Below are 24,473 nucleotides of genomic sequence, written 5' to 3' on the forward strand. Positions count from 1 at the left end.
GTGTAGTGTGATATACATGGTACATAATTATACAATTTTCTTATACTCTGGAATCTGATCCGACTGTAACGTTTCCTCTTTTGAATATGCCTTTTTGAACGAATACTTGATCAAGATCCATGCCATTCTCAATGGGGTGAAATCTGGCCATAGTACATCGACAAACTCGATAACAACCCCTGGTGTGCTCACCTGCCATAGTAGGAAGTCGCTCAACCTCGACACTCCACTTGTTCTTATGAACAAGTCCAGTGGTGGTTGACCCCCAGTGTACAGGAGATCTGATATGGTTGCCTCGTTGATCTCAATGGGCGTCTTCATGTTCTTCTTAACTATATGCTTCATGGCATGTGTCATCTCATGTCTTGACGTGTATGGGAAGCACACGTTCAAGACTGCCCTGCTGTTATGCTTTGTCACCTCCTCGGCCTCTTTTAACACTTGACGAACATCATCTGGTAGCAACGACACATCGCCAAGCACTTTAATCCTCACTCCATACTGCTCTGCCAACTCCCCCTGTGAAACCATCTGTGCGAACCTCTCCTTTGCTAACTCCATCAGCCAATCAACCTCATGCTTACTTCTCTTGAAATTCTCTATGGAGAACGCAAACACCGTAGCGCTCTTAACACCACACTCATAGCACAGCTCCAGTATCTGCGCCATGGATTCAAACCCGGCACTGTGTCCCTCCTTCAGCTCAATATGGTGGTTCTTAGCAAACCGCCTATTACCGTCCATCACAAACCCAATGTGCTGAGGTACAGGGCCCGTCTCTATGCATCTGGCCACAAACTTCTTCGTCACGTTAAGCAGCGCTTGTGAAGCTGGAAAAGACGTCAGCCATTCCATCATATAAGCAGCACCAGAGTCTCGCTCTCTCTCTCTCTCTCTCTCGCACAATCTCTCTCGCTCGATGAAAGGTTACCAACACCTTTCGTGTGTACGTTTTCAAATGTGTCCAATGTTAAACGAGAGAGATGCGCTGGCCCAAATTTCCTTCCTCCTCTGCCCTTTTTTTGGTGCTTGTCTTCCCGCAAGGGCGCCCGCTAGTGAAAAATTTCGCTGTGAGCGCGCCGCCGCTGCTGAAACTGTCCAACCAGGAATTTTCCCCCCGAGGAGAGCGAAAACCGCACAAGGTGGGAAAATTAGCTGTTGGCAAGGGAAACGACACAGAGGGGAGAACAGAACGAAAGTCGACAGTAGGGGAGAAAAGATGCTTGGACGCTCGTTTATACGCCGAGGATCATCTTGGTCTGCTGCTGTGGAGGCTGCTGCTAGGCTGGTGACACCAGCAGCGATCTTGAAGGACCCAATCTCACTGGTTTCACATGAGATGTCCCAGCTGGCGAACAACATTGGACAGTTGATTGGTTCTGGCCATCCAACTTTGAACAGGATCAGCGCATATTACTTTGAGTCTCAAGGTAAGAAAATTAGACCGCTCATTGTGCTGCTGCTCAGTAGAGCTCTGAGTGAGATTCCATTGGAACAAAGAGACCGTATTAAAATTGACACTTTGGACATACCCGAGCAGCCTGTGTACGAAGGAACCAAATCGTTGACTGCTCTGTTTGCAGAACAGGTGAAGGACCCGGTCGGTCCTCTTTCACCTTTAAAGATACTCCATGGTATAAATCCCAACGTGATTCTCGATCCATTGACAAAACCTCACGAGTCTCTTCCGGAATTTGACTCCAAGCGTGGTATCCTTCCAAAGCAAAGACGGTTGGCTGAGATTGTTGAGATGATTCACACTGCTTCGTTGTTGCACGATGACGTGATCGACAACTCTGACTCTAGAAGAAACAGACCTACAGGGAACATTGCCTTCAACAACAAGATGGCTGTTCTTGCGGGAGATTTCCTGCTTGGCCGTGCCTCTGTGTCCATCTCAAGACTGCGTAACCCAGAGGTTATTGAACTGCTGTCGACCTCAATTGCCAACCTGGTGGAAGGTGAGTTCATGCAACTGAAGAACACCGTGCTACAACCAAACGAAGATATGATTGAAGATGACACCAAGGAGATTCCAAAACCAACAGGTGTCATCGATACGACTATCCACGAGTACTCCGTCAAACTCCCAGAAGGTGAAACCATTACCCATGAACAAAACGTCCAAGCTGCATTTGAGTACTATATCCATAAGACATATTTGAAAACTGCTGCTCTATTGTCAAAGTCTTGTCGTTCTGCTGCCATCCTCAGTGGTGCCAGGGATGACGTTATCGAGAATTGTTACCAGTTTGGTCGTAACGTTGGTCTCTGTTTCCAGATGATTGACGACGTCTTGGACTACACGCAAACTTCTCAGCAGTTGGGTAAACCTGGTATGGCAGACTTGAAGCTGGGATTGGCCACTGCACCAATCCTCTTTGCCTGGAAGGAGAACCCAGAATTGGGTAAACTCATCTCCAGAAAGTTCAAGAACCCAGGAGACGTTGAGTACGCAGTGGAACAAGTCCACAAGTACAAAGGTCTAGAAAAGACCAAAGAGTTGGCTGATCACCATTGTCAATTGGCCTTGAACAACTTGAGAAGTGCTCTACCTGAGAGTGACTCCAGAAGCGCACTTGAATTCCTAACAAATGCCATTGTTACAAGATCGAAATGATTACAGAGCCAACGACATGGAGGTTATAAAAAAACGCACAGAATACTAATCTTGTAAATAGTTCCTCTCTTCATCAGTACAAAACGTGTACTATATTATCCACTACAAGTATAAAAGTATCACAGTCCAATGTAGTTGACTCCTGTATCATCTGAATTAGACATGCTAAAATAAATAGAGAAACATGAATGTATTGCTTGTTTAATTGGTTTTTTGTTTTCGTTCAACTGTGATGCCTCCAACCCCATATCCCTCCTCTTCATACGTCTTTTCCAATGAAACATGCTAGTGCAAGAGGAAAATAGATACACCAAAGAGAAATCTTGAAAAGCTGAAGGCATTGGAAATGGGAATATCTTCGTCGTCACCTTCACTGTCACCTACACCTGAGCCTCACGGAAAACTCTCATCTCAATCTTTCCCGGTGAATTCGCTCCATGATGGAGCGCTTAGTTCAAGTCAGCAGCAAAGTTACCGTTGGATCTTTGGGTATCCCACTTCTCAACCCAGTCAACTGGACACAGAGCAGAGTAAGTCTTGAAGAAAACCTTACATGGCTCAAAGTCCTCACCCTTAGCGTTGATACATTTGTGGTAGTCCACATATGATTGCCAGCAGTGCTTGGTTTGGTTCTGGTTTGGGAATCTGGCGTCGAATCCGACGGTTTTAAGTGGGCTCTCAGACATTGTTTCTTTGTTGATTGAGTGGTTGTGTAACGTAGGGAAGGAGACTGTGTGTAAAACTTTCTTTGTTTTTTCGTCTGACCATTTTTTTCTGCTTCCCCTTCGCTGTTGCCTAATGAGAAAACCGCGTGTTTGAAATTTCGATTTCGCTGATTGGCGGATATAGATGCTCATTCCGGGATGGTCACGTGGCACGGCACGTGGTCAGTCTCTCAATTCCGACTGGTAAATTAAAGTTTGGAGGCCGAAGGCATAGAAAAAAAATTTGGCACCTCCGATGAGCTTTTGCCAGGTTTATGTCTCGTTCTCTTTCCCCTTTGCACTGCTTTGTTCTTATGGAAGTAGTGTTGTAACACTGATATGGTGAAGATTAAAGGTTCGAAGAAGCCGTCTTTGAGTCAGTCGTTAGACTCCAAGCTGGCCAATCTCTTGTATAAGCTGTTGGACGAGAAGACACAGGAGAATCAACGGAGAGGGACGCAAGAGGATGACGATGAGTTTGCCAACATCGCTCTTGCCAGAGATCTCCAGGTTGGCGATGCCATGGTGTACGTTCAGCAGAAGGATCTGTCGCTACAGCGAGTGAAGAAAGTTGTGCTGGAAAAGACCCTTGAGAAGATCATCAGAGAGATGAGAGAGGAGGAAAGAATTGAAATGCAGAATATCCTCGGTGAGGACGATGCCGTTGATAGCGACTTCGATGGAGTGGACGTTGACGAGCTGATGGAAGTGAAGGATGATAATAAGATGAATAAGTCGGTGGTGAATGTGTGGAATATCAAGCCAGCTGACGTGCCAATGGAGACAAGCGTAAGTGCGACTCCGTTAGAGACACCAAGGGAACAAAGTGGAGATCAACAGGAGAACACACCGGCTGTGGAGGAAAAGAAGTCCAAGAAGAGATCAAAGGACTCTTCTAAACCTTCAAAGAGACAAAAGGGTATGTATTCCATTGTCAGTGGCCTCTAGTTTACAATACTAACACAATTACAAAAGTAGACAAGGATAGAGCACCTCCTTCGTCGTCACTATCAGAAATGGGTGGTATGGATGAAGTAATAACACAACTGATGGAAATCGTTGGAATGCCTATACTGCACCCGGAGATTTACAAGACCACGGGTGTAGAGCCTCCGAGAGGTGTTTTGTTACATGGTCCTCCAGGTTGTGGTAAGACTACAATTGCAAATGCCCTAGCTGGTGACTTAAAGGTTCCTTTCATAAATATATCAGCTCCTTCAGTTGTTAGCGGAATGTCAGGTGAAAGTGAAAAGAAGATCCGTGAGCTGTTCGAAGAGGCAAAGACATTGGCACCTTGTATAATCTTTTTCGATGAAATCGATGCCATCACCCCAAAGAGAGAAGGAGCTCAAAGAGAAATGGAGAGAAGAATCGTGGCACAAATGCTTACATCTATAGATGAGCTAAGTCTCGACAAGACAAATGGACAACCGGTAATCATCATCGGTGCTACAAATAGGCCAGATTCATTGGATCCAGCGCTCAGAAGAGCTGGTAGATTTGATCGTGAAATTTGTCTGAACGTTCCAAACGAAGCATCAAGACTGCACATTTTGAAAAAGATGACTCAAAACTTGAAGATTGATGGTTCTCTCGATTTTGCTAGACTTGCAAAGGCAACACCGGGTTACGTTGGTGCTGATCTCAAGGCATTGACAACTGCAGCTGGTATTTGCGCTATCAAGAGAATCTTTAGTAATTTAACCATTGAAGACGATGTCAATTCACAAATGGAATTGGAGTCTCTCTCCACGATTCAAAAGTTCTTACTGAGACATCCAACCCCATTGACTCCAGAGCAATTGGCACCTCTGGCAATTACCTACGAAGATTTCCTTGTTGCTTTACCAACGATTCAACCTACTGCAAAGAGAGAAGGTTTTGCGACTGTTCCAGATGTCTCTTGGGAAAACGTTGGTGCTCTTTCCAACATACGAATTGAACTCAATATGGCCATTGTCCAACCAATTAGAAACCCTGGTGTCTATGAGAGAGTTGGTATTCATGCACCAGCAGGTGTCCTCATGTGGGGTCCTCCGGGTTGTGGTAAGACGCTTCTTGCTAAGGCTGTGGCTAACGAGTCAAGAGCAAACTTCATCAGCATCAAGGGTCCTGAGCTATTGAACAAATACGTTGGTGAATCTGAAAAGGCTATTCGTCAAGTCTTTACAAGAGCCAGAGCCTCCGTGCCCTGTGTCATTTTCTTTGATGAATTGGATGCGTTAGTTCCAAGAAGAGATTCTTCTCTTTCAGAGAGTTCATCCAGAGTTGTCAACACCTTGTTGACTGAATTGGATGGTTTGAACGATAGAAAGGGTATTTTCGTCATTGGTGCAACAAACAGGCCAGACATGATCGACCCTGCTATGTTAAGACCTGGAAGATTGGACAAGACCTTATTCATCGAGCTTCCTAACGCACAAGAAAGACTGGATATTCTTAAAACTGTCATCAAGATGAACAAGACACCATTGGCACCAGAAGTTGATCTATCAGCGATTGCCCATGATGAGCGTTGTCGAAACTTTTCTGGTGCAGATCTCTCTGCTTTGATTAGAGAATCCGGTGTAATTGCCCTTAAAAAGAAGTTTTTCCAAAAGCCAATTGATAACCAAGACGATATGATGGATGATAGTGATGATGCCATATTGGTTACGCCTGATGACTTCGAAAGAGCTCTCAATAGCGTCAAGCCTAGTGTTAATGACAGGGACCGTGCAAAGTACGAGAAGTTGAACAAGAAAATGGGTTGGTCATTAGCTTCAGAAGACGTCTCAGAGGCAAAATCATCAGATTAATATTGAGGCTATATCTTCGAAATTACACAAGTACTCTATACTGTAACCATATATTACATTTGTCCACGTCTCTGTACATTTTTACGAACTTTCCACTTTTTCTCAAGTGATGAACCCTTCTCAAAGGTGATGTATGGAAGCTGCCTCTTGAAACGTTTCACTATTTCGTTAGATGCAATCTCCCAGATGGGTAGGTCGGTATTTCCCCTGACCATTATGATTGCCTCTTTTGTGAGGTCAAGAGTTCGAAATTGGGGTATGTATAAATTCATGATCTTCTTTTCCTGGTCTATAGAATGGACTAAGGCCAATCTGAAGAACTCTGTGCTTAACTTTATGAATTCCTTGTATGGCAATAACGGAAGTTGTCCCTTGTTGAAGAGTTCGCACTCTTCAAGATGGTCTCTCTTAACCTTGAATATCCCGACAATAGTGGCCTCTATGGATCTTTCCAAATGATCCATCCCGATACCAGTCTCTTTAAGGTGTGTTAGGGCACTGATACCAGTTGATACACCATAACTCACCTGAATAGGTGGTGAGAACAGCAACGGTTGGAAGTCAAATTTGAAGTCGTCAATCTTGTGAAAATAGGCCATGGTTTTCAAGAGTCTCAACTGTGATGAAGAATAACGGGATCCACTGTGATTAAAAGACCCTTGCAAAGGAATCAAATTAGTACCTTTTGGTATATCAATATCAACTCCCAATGTACCTGAGTTTAAATAGATGACATGGGTTGGTTTCACTCTTTCGATTAAAGTACGTGTCAACTCGAGCCCATATCCTTTGATCCATCCGGGTGTATTTATCAGTAGTGATTCATGTTTAAGCTCACCATCTGATTCATAGCTTCTTACCAGTTGTTCAACTAGGAGGTTATATCTCGTTGGTTGGTCCTTTGGGGAATTAAACCCCACATAATGACACTGAGTTGAATCTGTAGACGTTAAAGAGAGGTGATTCCCATGTTGCACTTCAGATATCTTACTGAGCGATATGCAATCAGTACCAGAATACTCAGGTTGACCTGGATCCAAATCCATAAAGTTTATGGGTAATTGTTGCAATGTTGGTGAGAGCATGTGTTGTACCAACAGCCTTAGAAAGGTTGATTTACCGGAATTCTTACCTCCAATGACGATGACTTTTATACTCTGATCATTGGAATAAAGTTCTGTAAGTGACTTGATCACATCCATCCAATTCTTGTGCTTTATTACAGAAACGGTATTGTCAGGTTTCGTTATTGGATAGAATGTATAATCGCTGAAAGCCAATTCATATTGGTCCAACAGTCTCAAGCTGTCCTCTGCAAAGAAGTTGTCAAACTGCCAAAACAGGTTCTTGAAGAGAGGACACACCCGCCCGATAGACTCAAGGTGTGTATCCAAATTTGTCAGTTTAATAACGGATTTATAACCTGGTGTGAAGAGATGTTGATTCTCCTGTGACTCTTTGTTCTCCAGCAGAGATGAGTTGAGCACTTGTGTTGCTTGTATAAGAGGTATTGAACTTGACGAAGGATTGATGAACTTCATCGGCTCAACGCCAGAATGATATATTACACCATTTATGTCAATAGCACCTCTTTGGATCTCTAGTACGAATTGTCCTTTGACAATGAGATTCTGATTGGACTTGAGGCCGAAGATCACATAGTCATGCCCATATATGGTATTATCGTCATCGAAAGAAAAGTTGGACGATATATACTTCGACTCCTCTATGTGTATTGATGCTGCTGGAGCAGACACAAGCCTATGCATAGGTTCGGAGGGCTGTTCTACGTCTTCTTCATCTTGGTCACTGTCCTGTTCGTCCGATGAGTTCACCTCATATGTAGGTATATCACCCTGTAAGGCCTGGAAAGCTGCCCAAAATGTTAGTAAAACTGCAACCTCGTTGATCTACCCGTATTCATACATACCACTCTTATGCATCTCTACCACACGTGAAGTCGGCTTAACATATAAAGAGCACACAGAGCAAGAGATGCTGCTGTGGGTCCGTAGTAAAAATTCTATGCTTATATGGGGTGTCCGGGTGTAATTGTTGATCTGTTTTTGCATGTTTACGTTTTGGTTTGTTTGTTTACATTTCTCAACCGAGGCGAACCAGTTGCGGTTAGACGACTAAAGCGACCAATGGACGACATCAAAAACGCATCAGAACTTGTTAACTCGGTCCTTGTTGCACGTGGTTATAATAATGATAGACTGCTATTCCCATCTATCGACACTGTGGAGGATGCTCAGGGCAACGATAGGGCGGTGCTGAACACGATATACGCTCTCTTACAGGAGCTGGACAAATCACAGAACGAACGGGCATATTTGAACGAGGTTCTACGTGACAAAAACGAGATCATAAAGCATTTTGAGGACTCTAATACCGAGCTGAACTCTGCGACAAAACGGCTCCAGAGAGAGTTACAGTCCAACAGGAACGAAGTTGAACTGCTGAATCAGCGGGTAAAAGCTATTCACAGGTCTAGAGAAAGTGCCAAGTTTGAACTTGTTAAGGAACGTAACGTTGTCAACTCTTTGAAGACCAAATATGACACGGATATGCGTAGGAAGACGGTCATTATCGAACAACTCCAAGACAAACTTTTATCAAAGAGAAGGAAGTTCTTCAGTGTGATGAACGATAACAATTTTGCGGAGGATTCACCACCCTTGTACGATTCAAAGATACAACTCGATAGAGAGCTGGAGTCTATGATGGTCAATTTGAGTGACTTAATCGATAAGCTCACTTTTGAAAACTCGTCTTCCGTTAAACTGCTCAATTTTGTCGTTGGCTACCTAACGGTCCTGAGCAACTACAAGAAACACGACACCTCAAACGTCCCACCTTCACCAAACTTTTTCCTTGAAAATTTGGAAAGAGAACGACAAGATGCAGATAAATCAACAAGCACTACACATATAAGGCATTTGACAAATAGTTCCAACTTGGAAAAGACGTTAATAGAACAGTTGAACAAGTTATATGAAGGAGTCACCATGGATTTCATGATCTCTGAGAGAGAGAGTAAATCTCTTCAATCTTCCAAAGTGGTACAGTTACAACAGACAGTTGAACAGTTACAAAAGAATCTCGACAGTGCCATTGAAACTAACGAAGAATGGCGCAGGAAATTCGATGGGATTCAAAGGAAATCCAACCCACCGGAACAGAAATTGGCAAAACAATAATGACACGGTGGAATGCAAATGATATAGAAAAAACCATTGGTGGTGACATAAAAGAAAATCAGAATATTAAGAATGAACGAATGGACGTGACACATGAAAAGGTGGTCGTTCCAGCCCCATGGTGATTAGCACATGAAATCTGTATAGATGTGCTTGCGTGTGTGAAAGATTGTACACCAAACCCCAGGGGATGAAAACGACATGACGAATTATTCATAAGCAGCATAAAAGGATGATAAAAGAGGCATTTGGGGGTCCTCATATTAGTTTTTCATCTGTGATTTCATCTGAATATCCGTCATCTTGGTATTCAATGTCATCCTCATCGTCATCTATTCCGAGCTTCATCTCCTCGTCCTCCTCTTTACAGCTGCGTAACTTCACAACGAGGAAAATCACAGTGATCAACAACACTGACAAAAGCATCGAAAAGAACATTATGAGCAGCATGGTGAAGCTCGAACATTCAACCTCTTCTTTGCTGATTGAGTATTCCGTCGAGGAAGACGTGAGCGACTCTGGGTATATGAGCTTGGCAATGTCAATGAACATTGTATCGGTTTTGATTCTTGAACAATGGGTATCTCGGGACGTCTCGTGTCAAATATCGCGTATTCAAAACCGTTGAATACAAGTGAAATATGAAACAAAAACTAATTGGAGTAGTCTGTGATGTTGTGGATATGTGTTGCTTATAAGGGGGAGAAACGGGAAATCTAACCAACTTTTTATACGAGTCAGCCCTTATTATTTTTTGGTCCTCTTTGCCCTTTTGTGTCTCACAAGATTCTGGGTTTTTTCTTGCTTTTGCCCTTTGCTTCACGGGCCGGTTATGCTTGAAATTATGCGTTACAGCCGCTTTAAACGATGTACGCGTCTTCGGGCCTTTCGACTTTTTTTATTAATTTTGTTGGCTCTCTGTTAGAGGACTTTCTTAATCGGGTAATGTAATTAAATAAACCTGTGCGGAACGGCATGGCTAACGTTTATCAGATGTCAGATTTGACCGTTTTGCTCATTCCGTTGAACTGAAGGATTTTGGTTTGAAGCTTCTCAGCTCTTTCGCAAGTTCCGATGTTCGTTTTGTTTCTTGGTTTTCTTCCGCCTTGGAAATGACACAAAAGACGTAAGCGTCGGGAAACGCCAAAATGCAAACAGAGAGGTTCGATCGCGAGACAGGCTTTCTGGTATGGACAGAATGATCACACGTCTTGATGAGCGTAGAACCCTCTGTTCTGAATGAAGAGAGAGTGTGTATACGATGGGAAGTTATGTTGGTGTTCAGCGGGGCTTCAGGTTGCTGAAAGGAGTGCGTATGTACATCGTACTACTATAGCACTAAGCTGGGATAATACAATGTACGCGAGACATGGTGTGAGGCTCAAAATGGGAAGAGAGTTAGGTACATTGGAGGGAAAAAGAGACCCCCGTCCCTTCGTTTAGAAAGAGAAAACGGGCCTTGGAGAAGAAAAAACAGCTCAACATGCACGGCAGAATGAAGTGATTTTTGGTAGACGCAGGCGCCGGACGGCCAGAGGGTTCCTACTTATCCGGTGGGAAGAGGAAAAAACTTTTTACATGAGGGTACATTGTTACATAGCTTGCGTTAATTAATTACCTGCATTTAGGTCAAGTTGGACATGTTTTCAGTTAGCCCAATTGAGAAGGTCTTGTAAACTGTTTTGGATGAGGTGTTATCTTTTAGGTAAAGCAATCGGTTCTGACAGTGCTCTTAAAGTTGGGGTAAGTTGCCTAACAATTGTTAATGTGCACCTCAATTTGTCGAACTGGTGTACATGTGAAGCTCATATAGACGGAACTGTCGATCTGTGAAAGACGTAGTGCCGGCATTTATTGTCTCCGTGTGTGTGTGTTTTCAACCCTTATGATCTTGTACACTATGTACTGTGTTACGCGTAAATCGCCATAGAGTTCAGCCGGGTCGTTGAAAGGAGAGACCTCATGGTGTTCTTTTAGGGTGTTTTTATGAAAAAAGTGTTGGGGCTTACTTTAGACTGTCATCTGGAATTGATGGGATTCCATTGTTCATAGGTGCAATTGGTGGATTCTAATCTATTGAACCGCCTATGCGCATATAAATTAAGATATACAGTAGGCAAATATTCTGATCGCTGTTGAAGCACATTTACCGAAAGCAAGGTCAACGGCCATGGTGAAAGTGGCTAACAGAGTATCACTAACTTCATCACAGTGTGTAATTACTATCTTCAAGATGGACTCCCTACATATATATACAAACATCTATGCTGTGTTCACGACTCATTTCCATAGAGTTCACTATTGTAATAGTCATGATGAAATTAATCATCTCATCCCAGATGGTGGGCTCAAAATGTATAGCTTTTGATCTGAATACTCAGACATCTGTTAAGATCTAAACTGTTCACAAGTGTGTGGAATCCTGATACAGCTGCTCAGAGGGAAAGCTCGCTGAGGAATTTACAAATGTTTCAAAGCTCAACAACATCCCAAACCTATGATCTTCCTAACATCCAATCAGTATGTAAACCTGTGTTTCAAGCAGCACTATTAATCAGTTAAGTGAGATGGCCTTGGCTTTCATGTTCGTTGAAGTATACGACTTCGAGTCTGTTGGACTCTGAAGAAAATGCTTCTACGATGTAAGCTATCCGGGTTCGGAGGTGATTCTAATTACTTCCTATGACTGTCGTGCATTCTGACACTAGTTCGGCTTTATCTTTTGTCAAGGCTATTGTTCTGCTACTGCTTTAACTCCGGCTTGGGATCTTTAATCTTGGTGTCCAGGTGTTCCCGTCACCCAGACAACGTGACTTATATAGTCTCAACATGCAAGCTTAAATTGAGCTACCAATAATGTCTACCGATGAACTTGAAATACTACTCAGAAATATACAATACAACCTCCCAACTTTTTGGATGTATCATCTGTTGGTTCAGGTCAGAATTACTAAAGAACTATATCCTGTCCGATATTTGCTATTTCTCAAATTTTAATTAGTCTTCTGCTTTCCCTGAAGAATAATAAACCTGTCTTAAAATCTGCAAAAATCTACATAACTAGGTACTTTTGTTTATTATAAACGCATTGATACTGAAGCTTCACTAGAACTATGATAAATTCTGATTAGTCATACGAGAGAATACATATTACCAAGTCTGTGATGACAATGATTCCAATTTAGTTCATGTTGAACTGCCATATTATAACAATAACGTAGCACGCGTCGTGTTCTCTATCTGATCTTCGTAAAGTCGCAAGAAGTCAACATTACAGAAAGATGCATAGGTGTCTCGATTGAAACGATCTTTAGTTTAAGAGTTTTACCTGAGAAAGTCAGCGAATGAGATGAGCGTGGATTTCACCTTCTTTACAAATGAGGGATGAAAAAGCATGACCAACCTTTAGTGTTAATTGAAAGACGTATGGCAGAGAATTCACACGATAAACGATTATTAACCATGACACTAAACGGTATATAGTGATGGTTGTAGAGTAGTTGTAGCAAAAGTGTCCACTTTCATTCTTGTAAAAGACAGAAGATAAAGTGTGTTTGAGGATCCAAGAGATTTATACTATTTTCCTTCTTGAGGTGTAATGCAACTGGACTTAAATTACATCTAGTTTATCCATGTTGTTTTATGAGGCGAAGAGTCGTGTGTTCATGTTTACCAGGAACCAGAACTTTCATGCTTGTAACTTTTAACTTATGAGAAATTATTATAGAGATTCCATCAATTAGGAATCATTGATAGTAAGAATTCTTGCATTTGTTTGTACTTTGATCCAACCATACGCTTGGTGATACTTTCCCAAGTGTTATAACTTCTGCAAGCGCTAGTCAACTTGCATGACTTGATTATGTGAGTGAACTGCGCAGCTTGGATATACACAACCGGAGTGAAGCCGTAAAGTTAAATAATTGACCCAGAGAACTATAATATTCAACGGTGTGGTTAGATCTGAAGAGCTATGGCCTGAGGTATAATTGGTTGAACCTTTGGCGAACTTCCCAAATACATCTCATGTCAACGTTGTATTACTCCAATCATTTGTCGGACTGATATAATCGCCAGTGAATTCATACATAACAGTGATTGATAAGTAGACCATTCAAAGCCTTTGCGACTTTGCTAGGACATTCAGCTCAGATTGGAGAACATCAATTGGGACGGACTGCTGGAGTAAACCATTTCTAGTAAGCCAGAGAATGGGTCTCTGTCTGTCTGGCGAATATGATAGACATGATTCTGATGTCCAACTACGATCAACTTTTAAAATGAGCATACAGTCCAGGTTAACAACTTTGGTATAGCATCAGAACTATTCATTACAGTAAGAAACGTTTTAATCACAACTTGCTACCCTCAAGATCCAAGTTGACATGCACAGCTTTTGTCTGGGTATAGATCAATAGACCTTTCTCACCCAATTCACGGCCACTACCTTCACCACTTTGCTTGTAACCACCGAAACTTGCCCTCACATCTTCATCGTTACTAGAGTTGATCCAAACAGTACCAGCTTGCAATCCTGCTGCGAATCTGTGTGCCCTCTTGATATTCGTTGAAAAGACAGCAGAACCCAGTCCATATGTGGTATCGTTAGCCAATTGTAGAGCTTCATCGTATGTGGAGAATTTGCATACAACTGCAACAGGTCCAAAAATTTCCTCTTTCCACAATTTAGAAGTAGTTGGAACGTTGATGAACACAGTTGGTGGAATATAGTAACCTTCAGCCTTGACTGGTTCATTCCCCATGAATCTCTCCAATTTCTCAACGTTCAAACCGTGGTCAATATAAGATTGGACACGGTCTCTTTGAACCTTTGAGACAAGTGGACCAACAGTGACCTTTGGGTCGAAAGGATCACCGACAATCCAGTTAGAGTCAACGTAGTCCTTGAACAATTGCAAAAACTTGTCGTGGACGGACTCATGAAGGATAATTCTTGAGTTAGCAGTACAGTTCTGACCACTGTTGTAGAAGATACCCAATGAGGCATGTCTGACAGCACTTTCCAAATCGGCATCCTCAAAAACGACACATGGTGATTTACCACCACATTCTAAGGTGACTGCCTTCAAGTTCGAAGCCGAAGCCATCTGTTGGATCAATTTCCCCACTGCTGTAGAACCCGTGAATGCAACTTTGTCAATATCCATGTGACTTGCAATTGCTGAACCAGCTTCTTTACCCCAGCCCGAGATAATGTTGACCACACCGGGTGGGAATCCTGCCTCAATGATAAGGTTACCAAAGTACAACAAACTCAATGGAGTGTTTTCAGCAGATTTGATAACAACGGTGTTACCAGCAGCAATTGCACCGAGGATCTTCCATTGTGCCATTGCTAATGGGTAGTTCCATGGAACGATTTGTCCAACGACTCCATAAGGTTCTTGGACCTCGTAGACAAACTTATCAGCATTGATCTGGGTATATTTACCAGGAACTTTGTCTGTATAACCGGCATAGTAACGACAAAGCGAAGCAGATTGTGCAATGTCGTTCAAAGCATTGTTTTCAAATGGTTTACCGGCATCGATAGCATCAATTTTTCCGAGGATCTCCCCATTCTTCTCCAGGAGATCGGCCAGCTTCCACATGAGCTTACCCTTATCGCTTGGTTCGATGTGCTTCCATGTCTTGTTATAAGCCTCTCTCGCAACTTGAACGGCCTTGTCAACATCTTCAGCACTAGCAGCATGCACCGATGTAATCAATTTCGTGGAATGTGGAGAGTAGGACTCAATCAACCCGCCTGTACCTTGGACAAACTCGTTGTTGATGAACAGACCCAATGGCTGTTCGTATTTCGTGCCATCTGGCAGTGTAATGGTCTCAGACAGCGACATTAGCAATCTCTGGGCTCTGGATATTCAATTGAATAAAAAATATAGTATAACCAAACGTTTCCAGGAGAATATCCCAGAAAAGGCGATGCACATTGGCTTTTATATCTTCCCTGCCTTCTCTTTCCCCCGGAAGATTGATAAGCAGAGAGCCACAGGTTAGTCCGAAGTGAAAAAAAAAATTGGAGACTCCAGCGCATCCCAGCAACGGTGATGTTTCCCCTGTTCTTTCACCATCCGGAATACGAAATCCGCATTAATATGAGCCTTGAAGCTTTTGAAAGCTCATCTACTATTTATGGCTACAAGTGACAGTTCATAGAGAGCTTTTGTCTTTTACAAGAAATAGTCCTTAAAAGCAGAGAAGCAGAGTCAAATTCTTGCTGATGGTCTCCGTGGTTCCAGCTCAATCGCTATGAAATTCCCCATGCTATTTTGTAGCGTTCTGGGCTCAACCTTCCGTATTGGGATTGGCATTGAGACGTGTATACAAAAGATGAGTAGAGAAAAAGCGTACGTACCGCATAGCAATACGGGCGTGTAGCGAAAGGTGTAATTATACATATGAATCTATGTGAGGACCTTGCTATTAGACAGCGTCGCCGTTCTCCTCGGCAATCAGCTTCTTGGACACTGCTAAATGTTGCACCAATTTGTCATTGCCCTCGTGGAAGCAGAGCCCTCTTTCGAACACCACCCTCGCCTCGTCGTATCTGCCCAAGTTTAATAGCGCTATACCCTTTCTCAAAAAGTTCTCAGCCGTTAGCGCCGTCATCAGCAGTAACAGATCAGCATCTACTAGTGCATCTGCGTATTTGGCACTCAGCATATAGGCATCGGTTCTGAGCTGTAGAAATCCAATCAACTCTTGCAATTGTACTTGGAAGGCCTCCCATCTCTTTCTTCTAGAAGCAGCGTCAATGGCCACCGTGATGTTCTTAATGGCTTCAGCGTACGCACGTCTCTTCATAGCATCCATGGCTGAGTTGACCAGCTTCTGAATCATGGCGGTCTGCTGTTTAGAAGGTTCCCCGTTCTCTGGAACCTCTAATCCAGAACTGACGAGGTCTTTAGTCAATCTGTTCAACGCATCGACTTCTTCAATGTATCCCTCACTTGTGTCTAAGGCACTGACGTGCTTCGTTACAGGATCATAGGAAAGATTAGCAGCCATCTTATCTTCTTATCAACCTCGTCGTTCTATTCGCTTTAAGAGCTGTAGTCGTTTCTCGAAGATGCTTTTGAACCGCCTTTTTACTTTTGTATTCGTGTTAAAAAAACACAGGCGAATAAAATGTACAAAAGCGGAAAGTGTCAAAACTCAGCAGATTTCCTAAAACAGACATTTCACGACAGAGATCCTCAGCCAGACCTATATGATGGCTTTTACTAGAAATACTTACACAGCTACAAAGCAGGTCAAATGTCATAAAAAGGTTTCGAATTAAACGTTAAATGGTAAGATTTAAAGGTCCCTACTGTCTAAAAAATTTAGACTGGCAATGGGAACTCACCAGCCCATTCGTAGATCTCTTGCTTCTTCTTGGACAATTCCTCAGAACCAGCAGCGACCTTGGCCTTGAAGTCTTTCAATCTGTTAGCATCCTTTGGCAAAGCAGCTTGAACCTCCTTAGCGTAGTTGACAGCCCAGTCAATGTAGTGAGCAACCTTCTTGAAGTCCTCCTCACCCAAACCTCTGGTGGTCATGGCTGGGGCACCGATACGGACACCACCTGGGACCAAAGCGGACTTGTCACCTGGGATGGAGTTCTTGTTCAAGGCAATGTTGATGTTTTCACAGACAGTTTCGATTCTGGCACCGTCAATACCCTTGTCTCTCAAAGAAACCAAAACCATATGGGAATCGGTACCGTTAGAAACCAATGTGTAGTTCAACTTCTTGAATTCCTCTTCCAAGGCCTTTGCGTTCTTCAACACTTGTTCTTGGTACTCCTTGAACTCTGGGGTAGCCGCTTGCTTCAAGGCAGTGGCCAAAGCAGTGATGGTATGGTTGTGTGGACCACCTTGGTGACCTGGGAAGACGGAGAAGTTAATTGGGTTCTCCAAGTCATAGAGGATCTCCTTACCGGTCTTTGGGTTAACAGATCTGACACCTCTTCTGAAGAAGATCATGGCACCTCTTGGACCTCTGAGGGACTTGTGGGTGGTGGTGGTGACGATATCAGCGTATTCGAATGGAGATGGGATGACACCAGCAGCGATCAAACCAGAGATGTGGGCCATGTCGACAACCAAGTAGGCACCAACCTTGTCAGCAATCTCACGCATTCTCTTGTAGTCAATCAATCTACAGTAAGCAGATGTACCGGCAACCAAAACCTTTGGTCTGAACAAAATGGCGTTCTTCTCCAAAGTGTCGTAGTCAATGATACCGGTTTCCAAGTCAACTCTGTATGGCATGGTCTCAAAGTAAGTGGAGACAGCAGAGATCTTTCTGGTGTCGGTTTGGTAACCGTGGGACAAGTGACCACCGTGTGGCAAGTCCAAACCCATCAATCTCTCGTGTGGCTTCATGATGGCTTGGTACACTTGCAAGTTGGCTGGAGAACCGGACAAAGTTTGCACGTTAACTCCCCACTTCTCCTTGTCCAAGTGGAAGGCATCGAGAGCTCTTTGTTGACACAAGAGTTCGATTCTGTCAATGTGCTCGTTACCACCGTAGTAACGGGCACCTGGGTAACCTTCAGAGTACTTGTTACACATTGGGGTTCCAAGAGCATCGAAAACAGCAGTGGAGGTGAAGTTCTCAGAGGCGATCAGAACAATGGAGTGTCTCTGTCTCTCAATCTCATCCTTGATGATGGATTCAACTTCTGGATCAGTGTCCTTGAGGTGACCCTCAATGAGTTGCTTGTGAGCTTGGGAAAGTGCGTAAGGCATATCGAATTGGTTACGGTTAGATACAAAGGCAAATGTAGCAGGAGAGGAAGAAGAAGCGGAATCCCGACATCCTTTATAAAATTTTCATGAGCAGTGATGGAGGAAGTTTTTCACGTGCATCAACCATCGATTAATTACAGAGCAAATTGGGCCTGACTTCCTGAGTCAGAAAAAAAAAAGTCCCCCTAACAAAAGAAAAACTGATGCAACAGTTCACCTCTGCAATCTAAGACCGAGTCAGCGATATCTAAGCAACAGAGTACAGGTTATGCAAGATGCCTTTATGTGCGTGTATTCGGTTTTATGACCTCGAAGTGCAAAGAGATGACACATAAAATTGACGTAATTTGTTCTTTTTTGACCCTTTTTGCTTCCTTCACTTCTTTTGATCCTCCAATGCCTCGGTGATGACTCTGATCGCGGTGTCGATGTGGCCCAGCGAGTCGTCGAGGGCGCTCACACCCATGTGGCCGACTCTGAAGTACTTGCCAACGAGCTGCTTGTGGATACCACCTGCAATGACGACGCCCTTTGCGTAAACGTCTGAGATGAACTTTCCGCCGTCGATTCCCTCTGGGAAGTAAGCAGCGGTCAAACCACTGGCTGCGACTGTTTCGTTGACCGGGACGATACCGACACCGAGGTCAGCCAAGGCCGCTTTGAATTTCTGGGAAGTTTGCTTGTTCTTTGCAAATCTGGCATCGAGACCGCTCTCGAGGATCTCCTCTAGCGATACGTTCAACGCGTTGACTGTTTGGATAGCTGGGGTAGCAAAGTAGGAAGGCTTGCCAGCCTCGTAGTTCACCAAGATTGGCAGCCATCTTTGCAAGGAGGCAAAGAAAGTGGACTGCGTTGGTCTGTTAAGGGCTCTTTCGACAGCTCTCTCGGAGAGGAACCCAATGGACAAACCAGATGGAACACCAATGGCCTTTTGGGAGGCGGACAAGACGTAATCCAAGCCCCATTTAGTGAATTCAATGTCCTCAACACCAACAGAACAGACTCCGTCAACAACAATCAAAGTTTCTGGAGAAACCTTCTTCACAACTGCAGCGATTGCCTCCACATCGGAGACGACCGCGGTTGATGTATCAACGTGGGTGATAGTGATAACCGAGTACTTCTTCTCTTGCAATTTCTTAGCAATGTCATCGTTTGGAACAACGTCTCCAACTGGAGCAGTAAGAACGTCAACGTTGGCACCGTAAACTCTCAAACACTCTGCAAAGGAGTCAGAGAAGAAACCAGTGGATAGCACCAAAACGTTATCCCCAGGGTACACCAAGTTTGAAGCAGTAATATCCCAACCAAGGGTACCAGAGCCGGCAATGACGACACCTTGATCCTTTGCATTGGTTGATTTGAACAACTTACGCAAGTTCTTCAAGGTGTTCTGGAAGATCTTGATGAACTCTGGAGAAGTGTGCGCCAATGACTGGATAGACTGTGCCTTTCTAACGGCTTCAGAGATAACGATTGGACCTGGAATCAATAGCAATTTTTCAGTGTCAGACATTTTGTGTGTAGTAGTGGAGAAGGGGGATTTGTTAAACAATGGATAAAACCTCTGGAAATTGTTGCCTTTTATAGCTGAAGCACGAAACAGATTACGGGTTGCTGAAACTGCACAACGGCTTTGGATCATTTATAAAAAAGAAGAGAAAAAGAAAGATTAAAACGTTGGTAAAGAGGACAAGGTGTGGAGAGGAGAGTTCCATTGGTATTTATACTGTTTCATTCCACGTACGTTAGTCACCGTACGTAAATTTTCGTGCCGATGAGGGATTGATGGAGGCTCTGCTCGACAAACTTCGAAACGGGACCAGTCTTGTCATCTTCACCCTGATACAAGCGTGAGAATCTCTCGGAAAAGGCCGAGTAGTGTTATCAGTAACGAACCACAGGACAGACCTGCGATATACAGTTCTATCTACAATATGAACCCTTATACAATCCAATTGATGCTATTGATGCTGACGATATCCCACCATCAAGCGAGACATTTCGTCCCCAAATGGTTAACAGGTTCCCCCAACCCCTTCTTCCCCCACGAGCTTTCAACGCCTATAATTCTCTCCATTCGACCGAGCTCTTTCGAAAGCGTCGGAACTAAGATCGCTGACACTTCGGAAGTGTCGGAATTGTCGGTGTTAGTCGGGGATTTATTTCCCCTTTGAGCGTTTCTTACCTAACCTTTCCCTGGCTCTTTGAAACTCTTCTTCGCTAGGTTCTTCAACAGCGTCCTTTTTCGACTTTTTACCTCTTTTCTTTGTATTCGAATACTTTGATTCGAGTCTCGAGATCAAGTCATCCATGGATTGCTTCTTCCTCGACTGAATGAGCTGTCTTAGGTCGTCCTCGCTGTCCAGCTTTCTCTTGTTGCCGACGATTTCCTTCTTTAATTGCTCTGCCTCATGAGATTCATCTGTCTGTGATTTGAGGTACTTGTTGAAGTTAGTTCTTCTCTTCTTCTTATAGCGGGCCCACTTATCTGTAGACTCGATGATCTCGTCCTCCAGTAGCTTCTCAACGAGAGCAAACAATCTTTGCTCCTCTTCAAGGGTGACATCCGTGTGAGGAATCGTCTCAAAGAGTTTGAGGAACTCACCATCGTTGGTGATCCATGCTTCAATAATGTCCTGCCCTTCTTCTTCGCTGCCTTGGTAAACTTGCTTGTCCTTCTTGATATTATCCTCAGTGATTTCTGCCTTTGTATTTGCGAAATACTCGAACCAATCAAATTCACCATCACCAATGTCGTCAAGCGAACCTGTCTGATCATATCGTTTACGCTTCTTCCCATCTGTTAGTATGGAGTGCGCAAATTGGATCTTCTCAAAATGAGACCTTGACGCGTCTTGTTCTTCGCTGGATTTACCTTGAAGCTTATCAGGATGGTGTAAGAGACATAGTTTCCTGTAAGATCTCTTTATTTCTTGTTCATCAGCATCAGTTGAGACCTTTAAAACCTCATACGGGTCTAAATCTGGGAATGGAACTGCCATGGAGATATAACTTTCCCTTTTATGTTTGTTGAGGGTGTTGAAGTTGAGAGAGAAGAGAACGTTAACAGGTGCGCGCGCCTCCAAAATTGAAAAATTTCCCATCATCGACTCGTTGGAGAAGCACTCATTAAGGGAAACAGAGCGAGCACTTTGCACAGAGATTAACAGAACCATGGTGTACTATTTCAAGTCAGTAGGAAGTGATAAATCCTTTGAGGACTCCCCTCGTCTGCTATACATGGGAAAGGATAAGATGGAAAATGAAGATCTCATAAAATACGGACTGGACGATGATGTATGGTTTCATGTTGACAACCTCAGCTCGGCACACGTCTATCTAAGGCTGGAACCAGGTGAAAAATGGGATCAAATCCCCGAGGCTATTCTTGTTGACTGTGCCCAATTGACAAAGGCCAACTCAATACAAGGGAATAAGAGAGATAACGTTACTGTGATATACACTCCATGGAGAAACCTTCGTAAGACAAAGGGAATGGCTGATGGAGAAGTTGGTTTCAAGAATGAAAAGTCCGTGAAGAAGATCCATATTCAGTTCCGTGAGAACTCTGTGATCAACAGGCTACAGAAGACGCGTGAAGAGATTAAAGGCCGTGAACACCTTATTGTCGCAAGAAATGCGAGAGACCGTGATGCCGTGAACAGATTGTTGGAGAAGCAGAGAAAGGAGAAGGAAGAGGCCGAACAGGAAAAGCTTAGAATAGCAGAGGAGAGGAAAAGACGTGAAACCATGTATGACGACTTGTTTGCTGACCAAGATGAAATAGAAAAGAGCAGTAATCAAAGAAGGATGTACGATCCAGAAGAGGACTTTATGTAAAATGACTCTCTGTAAGGGCCCCTTCCCTTCCCCACTAATAGACGAAAGTACCACTGCGATTTTATAAACCGGTGTTCTCTCCACTTGTTATTGTGTACTAACGCGTAGTTATACCATAGCCTTCATTGCTTCTTGTTGTAAATAGTATCATGCATATCGATGCCTGCCCTCATGCTCATCGAGTTGGACTGCTCCTCTGACATTCCAACAAGTTGTAACTATTTACCTACCCAAACTTTTTGTCAACATTCCCGTGCTGTGGATTAAAACAAAAGAAAACAATCATTAGTGGTTATATAGAATACAGTCTATAGTGATATCAACAAACAGAACGGCAAGAACAACAGCGTTTTGGGAAAGATATAGACCAAAGCATGGCGTGTTGTTCTACTCTAAAACAGATGCACTCTTTGAAGGTTTATGTGACTTGTGGGCATGCGGTTTAGCTCTTTTCGGTATCGTAAACACCTCAGATATCGAGTTGCTTTGTTTATGTCTGAATAACCCCTTCCATCTCGAAGATTTTGGAGTCTCAAAATCGCTGTCATTAACGTAGATGCTATACCGTACTCCCTCTCTCGCCGTTTGTACCTGAGCTCTTTCCACGTTGTGTATCTTTGTCTCTAATTCAACAGGCGTTGTCGGTGTTGATGATGGAATACGCCCTCTCAGTGATGGGAAGCATGAAGCTGGGACGTGTAGTGGCTTCTTATGCCGTGTGTTAGGGGTCGACTCCGAAGACGATGAAACCTTACGCGGCGAGGCGGCAGCTCTCCATGCCTCTTCCTCGTCTTTATCCATATCAAGCTGTTGTAGCAGAGAGCCGTCCATGCCATATTCATCGCGGTCGTCGTCTTCAGGAACTGTGTCGTGGGAACTGCTATAGTTTCGTGTCAGAGACAGCTCTGTAAGAGATGTGGACGCTGTATTCGTCGAGTCCGCAGTCCTGGATCTGCGTGGCGTCGTCGTAACAAATGCGCTACCCATGGTTTACGAGAAGCCTATCGTGTGTGTTGTAGAATGTGATTTTCTATGTGTCTGAGCTTGCTCCTGTGTGGAAAGTTGTGAGGGTTGTTTATTGTTTGAAAGGACCCGGTAGGAGGGACAGGAAATTTTGAGGGAGCGTCAGCGCGCGCGCACAAGATTTTAAGGCCCGTTGCGAAAAATAGAAACACCCCTACAACGTGAAAAGGGAAAGATACTTACGTCATAATTTTCAAAATCCCGGTAGTAATTGAATAAAGACGGTTAACCCATACATTTGAGGTATACACAGGTTTGAGTGCTCAGTATGGAGCGCATGGCATTCCAATGGGCTGCGAACATGCCCCTGGTTACGAGGTGCTGGTGCATAGCGTCTATTGCTACAGCGGTGATGATTAGTGTCAATTTGATCAGCTTTGAGGACACTCTGTTCTCTTCACGGTTAGTGTGGAAGGACAAACAGGTATGGCGGATACCGCTATCGTTAGCATACGTGGGTGATTTGGATATGAATTTGTTCTATTCGTTATTGCAACTGGTCACTATATCAGGCGACTTGGAAGGTTCCCTCGATAATGCGTTTGAGTACGTCTGGTTAATCGCCACTACGAGTCTCATCCAAATACTCGTTGATACGATACGCGGAAAGTATTCCTCGTTGTCATCTCAGATACTCACCACTTTACTGTACTTCTGGGCAAAGAGAAGACCTGATGCGGAGCTGAGAATATTGATTGTGGTCGGTATCAGAGCATCTTACTACTGTCTGCTTTCAATATTGACATACTTCTTCCTTGGAGACGAGAGACACCTTTTAAGCATAGCGATAGGACACGTAGTGTTCTATTCTTACGAAATTGCACCAAGTGTGCTCGGCATAAACCCATTGGCACCACCATGGACTCAAGTCAAGCCTTTCCTAGAGGCAAGAGAACGTTGGAAAAAATTGAGGGCAATACGGGAACACAGGGAATGATAGTCATATATATATGATATGTGTATATATATCTAATGAAAAGTAATGGATTTGTTCATGACAGAACTGGGGTAAGTATCGTCGTATTGGATTCCAAAATGCTCATAAAACTTCCTATCCATCTCTGCATCAGCTCCAATCTCACTATTCTGTGTATGCAGCATAGCGGCTAGGTGCTCATCTCTCTGATCCATCTCTCCAATGTCACTCTTTAGAAGATTAATAGTGAATAGACTCAAATTCATATCTTTCAACATCTTGAACTTGTACAGGCTTCGTATGTAGGGTTTCAACTCTGGTGATATCCACTCTATGTTTGGAGTGATCAGTGGTTCCCACTGTTGAACCCGTTCCACGTAATGGCCACCCGAAGCATCCTTTTTATCAATCTTCTTAGGAGTTCCATTAACAGATCTAGACTTAAATGCGGGTCTGTTGATCTTAGAGCGTAACATGTCCATATTTTGCTGTATTCTTCTATTTTTTCTTTTAGGGGTTTTTGGTTCTTCATCAGATAGCTTCGGCTCTTCATTCCTGTTCTTTATCAGACTAGTCTGAGATCTTGTAACCCTTGACATTGCTTCTA

At 43.5% G+C, this 24,473-nt stretch overlaps 15 protein-coding genes across 15 annotated transcripts; 5 read left to right on the forward strand and 10 right to left on the reverse strand.

Annotated features, from left to right (window-relative positions):
• Nucleotides 1-72: 72 nt before the first annotated feature.
• On the reverse strand, nt 73-855 carry RER2 (ditrans,polycis-polyprenyl diphosphate synthase; the record flags this gene model as incomplete). Its single annotated transcript, XM_020212269.1, has 1 exon — nt 73-855. A coding segment is annotated over one exon (783 nt), but the record flags the coding sequence as incomplete, so codon positions are not given.
• Nucleotides 856-1,219: 364 nt separating this feature from the next.
• On the forward strand, nt 1,220-2,620 carry COQ1 (trans-hexaprenyltranstransferase; the record flags this gene model as incomplete). Its single annotated transcript, XM_020212507.1, has 1 exon — nt 1,220-2,620. One exon carries the CDS (start codon nt 1,220-1,222, stop codon nt 2,618-2,620), a length of 1,401 nt encoding a protein of 466 aa, XP_020072167.1.
• Nucleotides 2,621-2,794: 174 nt separating this feature from the next.
• On the reverse strand, nt 2,795-3,330 carry COX12 (cytochrome c oxidase subunit VIb). The gene has a single exon (XM_020213269.1). The coding sequence runs from the start codon at nt 3,304-3,306 to the stop codon at nt 3,070-3,072; it is 237 nt and encodes a 78-aa protein (XP_020072168.1). The 5' UTR covers nt 3,307-3,330; the 3' UTR covers nt 2,795-3,069.
• A 333-nt stretch (nt 3,331-3,663) lies between these two features.
• RIX7 (putative AAA family ATPase RIX7) lies at nt 3,664-6,122 on the forward strand (the record flags this gene model as incomplete). The annotated part of the gene is made up of 2 exons (XM_020216182.1): nt 3,664-4,243; nt 4,303-6,122. The coding sequence occupies 2 exons, from the start codon at nt 3,664-3,666 to the stop codon at nt 6,120-6,122; spliced, it is 2,400 nt and encodes a 799-aa protein (XP_020072169.1).
• A 53-nt stretch (nt 6,123-6,175) lies between these two features.
• GRC3 (polynucleotide 5'-hydroxyl-kinase) lies at nt 6,176-8,065 on the reverse strand (the record flags this gene model as incomplete). The annotated part of the gene is made up of 2 exons (XM_020216183.1): nt 6,176-7,995; nt 8,053-8,065. 2 exons carry the CDS (start codon nt 8,063-8,065, stop codon nt 6,176-6,178), a joined length of 1,833 nt encoding a protein of 610 aa, XP_020072170.1.
• Nucleotides 8,066-8,269: 204 nt separating this feature from the next.
• CYBJADRAFT_160583 (uncharacterized protein) lies at nt 8,270-9,325 on the forward strand (the record flags this gene model as incomplete). Its single annotated transcript, XM_020213540.1, has 1 exon — nt 8,270-9,325. One exon carries the CDS (start codon nt 8,270-8,272, stop codon nt 9,323-9,325), a length of 1,056 nt encoding a protein of 351 aa, XP_020072171.1.
• Nucleotides 9,326-13,616: 4,291 nt separating this feature from the next.
• Nucleotides 13,617-15,306, reverse strand: CYBJADRAFT_165889 (aldehyde dehydrogenase). Its single transcript, XM_020214259.1, has one exon. The coding sequence runs from the start codon at nt 15,184-15,186 to the stop codon at nt 13,678-13,680; it is 1,509 nt and encodes a 502-aa protein (XP_020072172.1). The 5' UTR covers nt 15,187-15,306; the 3' UTR covers nt 13,617-13,677.
• Nucleotides 15,307-15,507: 201 nt separating this feature from the next.
• Nucleotides 15,508-16,392, reverse strand: SEC72 (Sec63 complex subunit SEC72). Its single transcript, XM_020214260.1, has one exon. The coding sequence runs from the start codon at nt 16,355-16,357 to the stop codon at nt 15,773-15,775; it is 585 nt and encodes a 194-aa protein (XP_020072173.1). The 5' UTR covers nt 16,358-16,392; the 3' UTR covers nt 15,508-15,772.
• A 212-nt stretch (nt 16,393-16,604) lies between these two features.
• On the reverse strand, nt 16,605-18,443 carry SHM2 (glycine hydroxymethyltransferase SHM2). The gene has a single exon (XM_020214261.1). The coding sequence runs from the start codon at nt 18,082-18,084 to the stop codon at nt 16,675-16,677; it is 1,410 nt and encodes a 469-aa protein (XP_020072174.1). The 5' UTR covers nt 18,085-18,443; the 3' UTR covers nt 16,605-16,674.
• Nucleotides 18,444-18,460: 17 nt separating this feature from the next.
• On the reverse strand, nt 18,461-19,600 carry AGX1 (alanine--glyoxylate transaminase; the record flags this gene model as incomplete). Its single annotated transcript, XM_020212474.1, has 1 exon — nt 18,461-19,600. One exon carries the CDS (start codon nt 19,598-19,600, stop codon nt 18,461-18,463), a length of 1,140 nt encoding a protein of 379 aa, XP_020072175.1.
• Nucleotides 19,601-20,246: 646 nt separating this feature from the next.
• CYBJADRAFT_124203 (DnaJ-domain-containing protein) lies at nt 20,247-21,089 on the reverse strand (the record flags this gene model as incomplete). Its single annotated transcript, XM_020212527.1, has 1 exon — nt 20,247-21,089. One exon carries the CDS (start codon nt 21,087-21,089, stop codon nt 20,247-20,249), a length of 843 nt encoding a protein of 280 aa, XP_020072176.1.
• A 172-nt stretch (nt 21,090-21,261) lies between these two features.
• On the forward strand, nt 21,262-21,927 carry JLP2 (Jlp2p; the record flags this gene model as incomplete). Its single annotated transcript, XM_020212510.1, has 1 exon — nt 21,262-21,927. The coding sequence occupies one exon, from the start codon at nt 21,262-21,264 to the stop codon at nt 21,925-21,927; it is 666 nt and encodes a 221-aa protein (XP_020072177.1).
• Nucleotides 21,928-22,047: 120 nt separating this feature from the next.
• CYBJADRAFT_165893 (uncharacterized protein) lies at nt 22,048-23,000 on the reverse strand (the record flags this gene model as incomplete). Its single annotated transcript, XM_020214262.1, has 1 exon — nt 22,048-23,000. A coding segment is annotated over exon 1 (595 nt), but the record flags the coding sequence as incomplete, so codon positions are not given.
• Nucleotides 23,001-23,144: 144 nt separating this feature from the next.
• Nucleotides 23,145-24,254, forward strand: DER1 (derlin). The gene has a single exon (XM_020214263.1). It carries the CDS (start codon nt 23,219-23,221, stop codon nt 23,885-23,887), a length of 669 nt encoding a protein of 222 aa, XP_020072179.1. The 5' UTR covers nt 23,145-23,218; the 3' UTR covers nt 23,888-24,254.
• Nucleotides 23,920-24,465, reverse strand: CYBJADRAFT_171079 (uncharacterized protein; the record flags this gene model as incomplete). The annotated part of the gene is made up of 1 exon (XM_020216184.1): nt 23,920-24,465. The coding sequence occupies one exon, from the start codon at nt 24,463-24,465 to the stop codon at nt 23,920-23,922; it is 546 nt and encodes a 181-aa protein (XP_020072180.1).
• Between the last annotated feature and the right edge of the window lie 8 nt (nt 24,466-24,473).

Source organism: Cyberlindnera jadinii, assembly GCF_001661405.1.
Source record: "Cyberlindnera jadinii NRRL Y-1542 unplaced genomic scaffold CYBJAscaffold_2, whole genome shotgun sequence".
Lineage (NCBI taxonomy): Eukaryota > Fungi > Ascomycota > Saccharomycetes > Phaffomycetales > Wickerhamomycetaceae > Williopsis > Williopsis jadinii.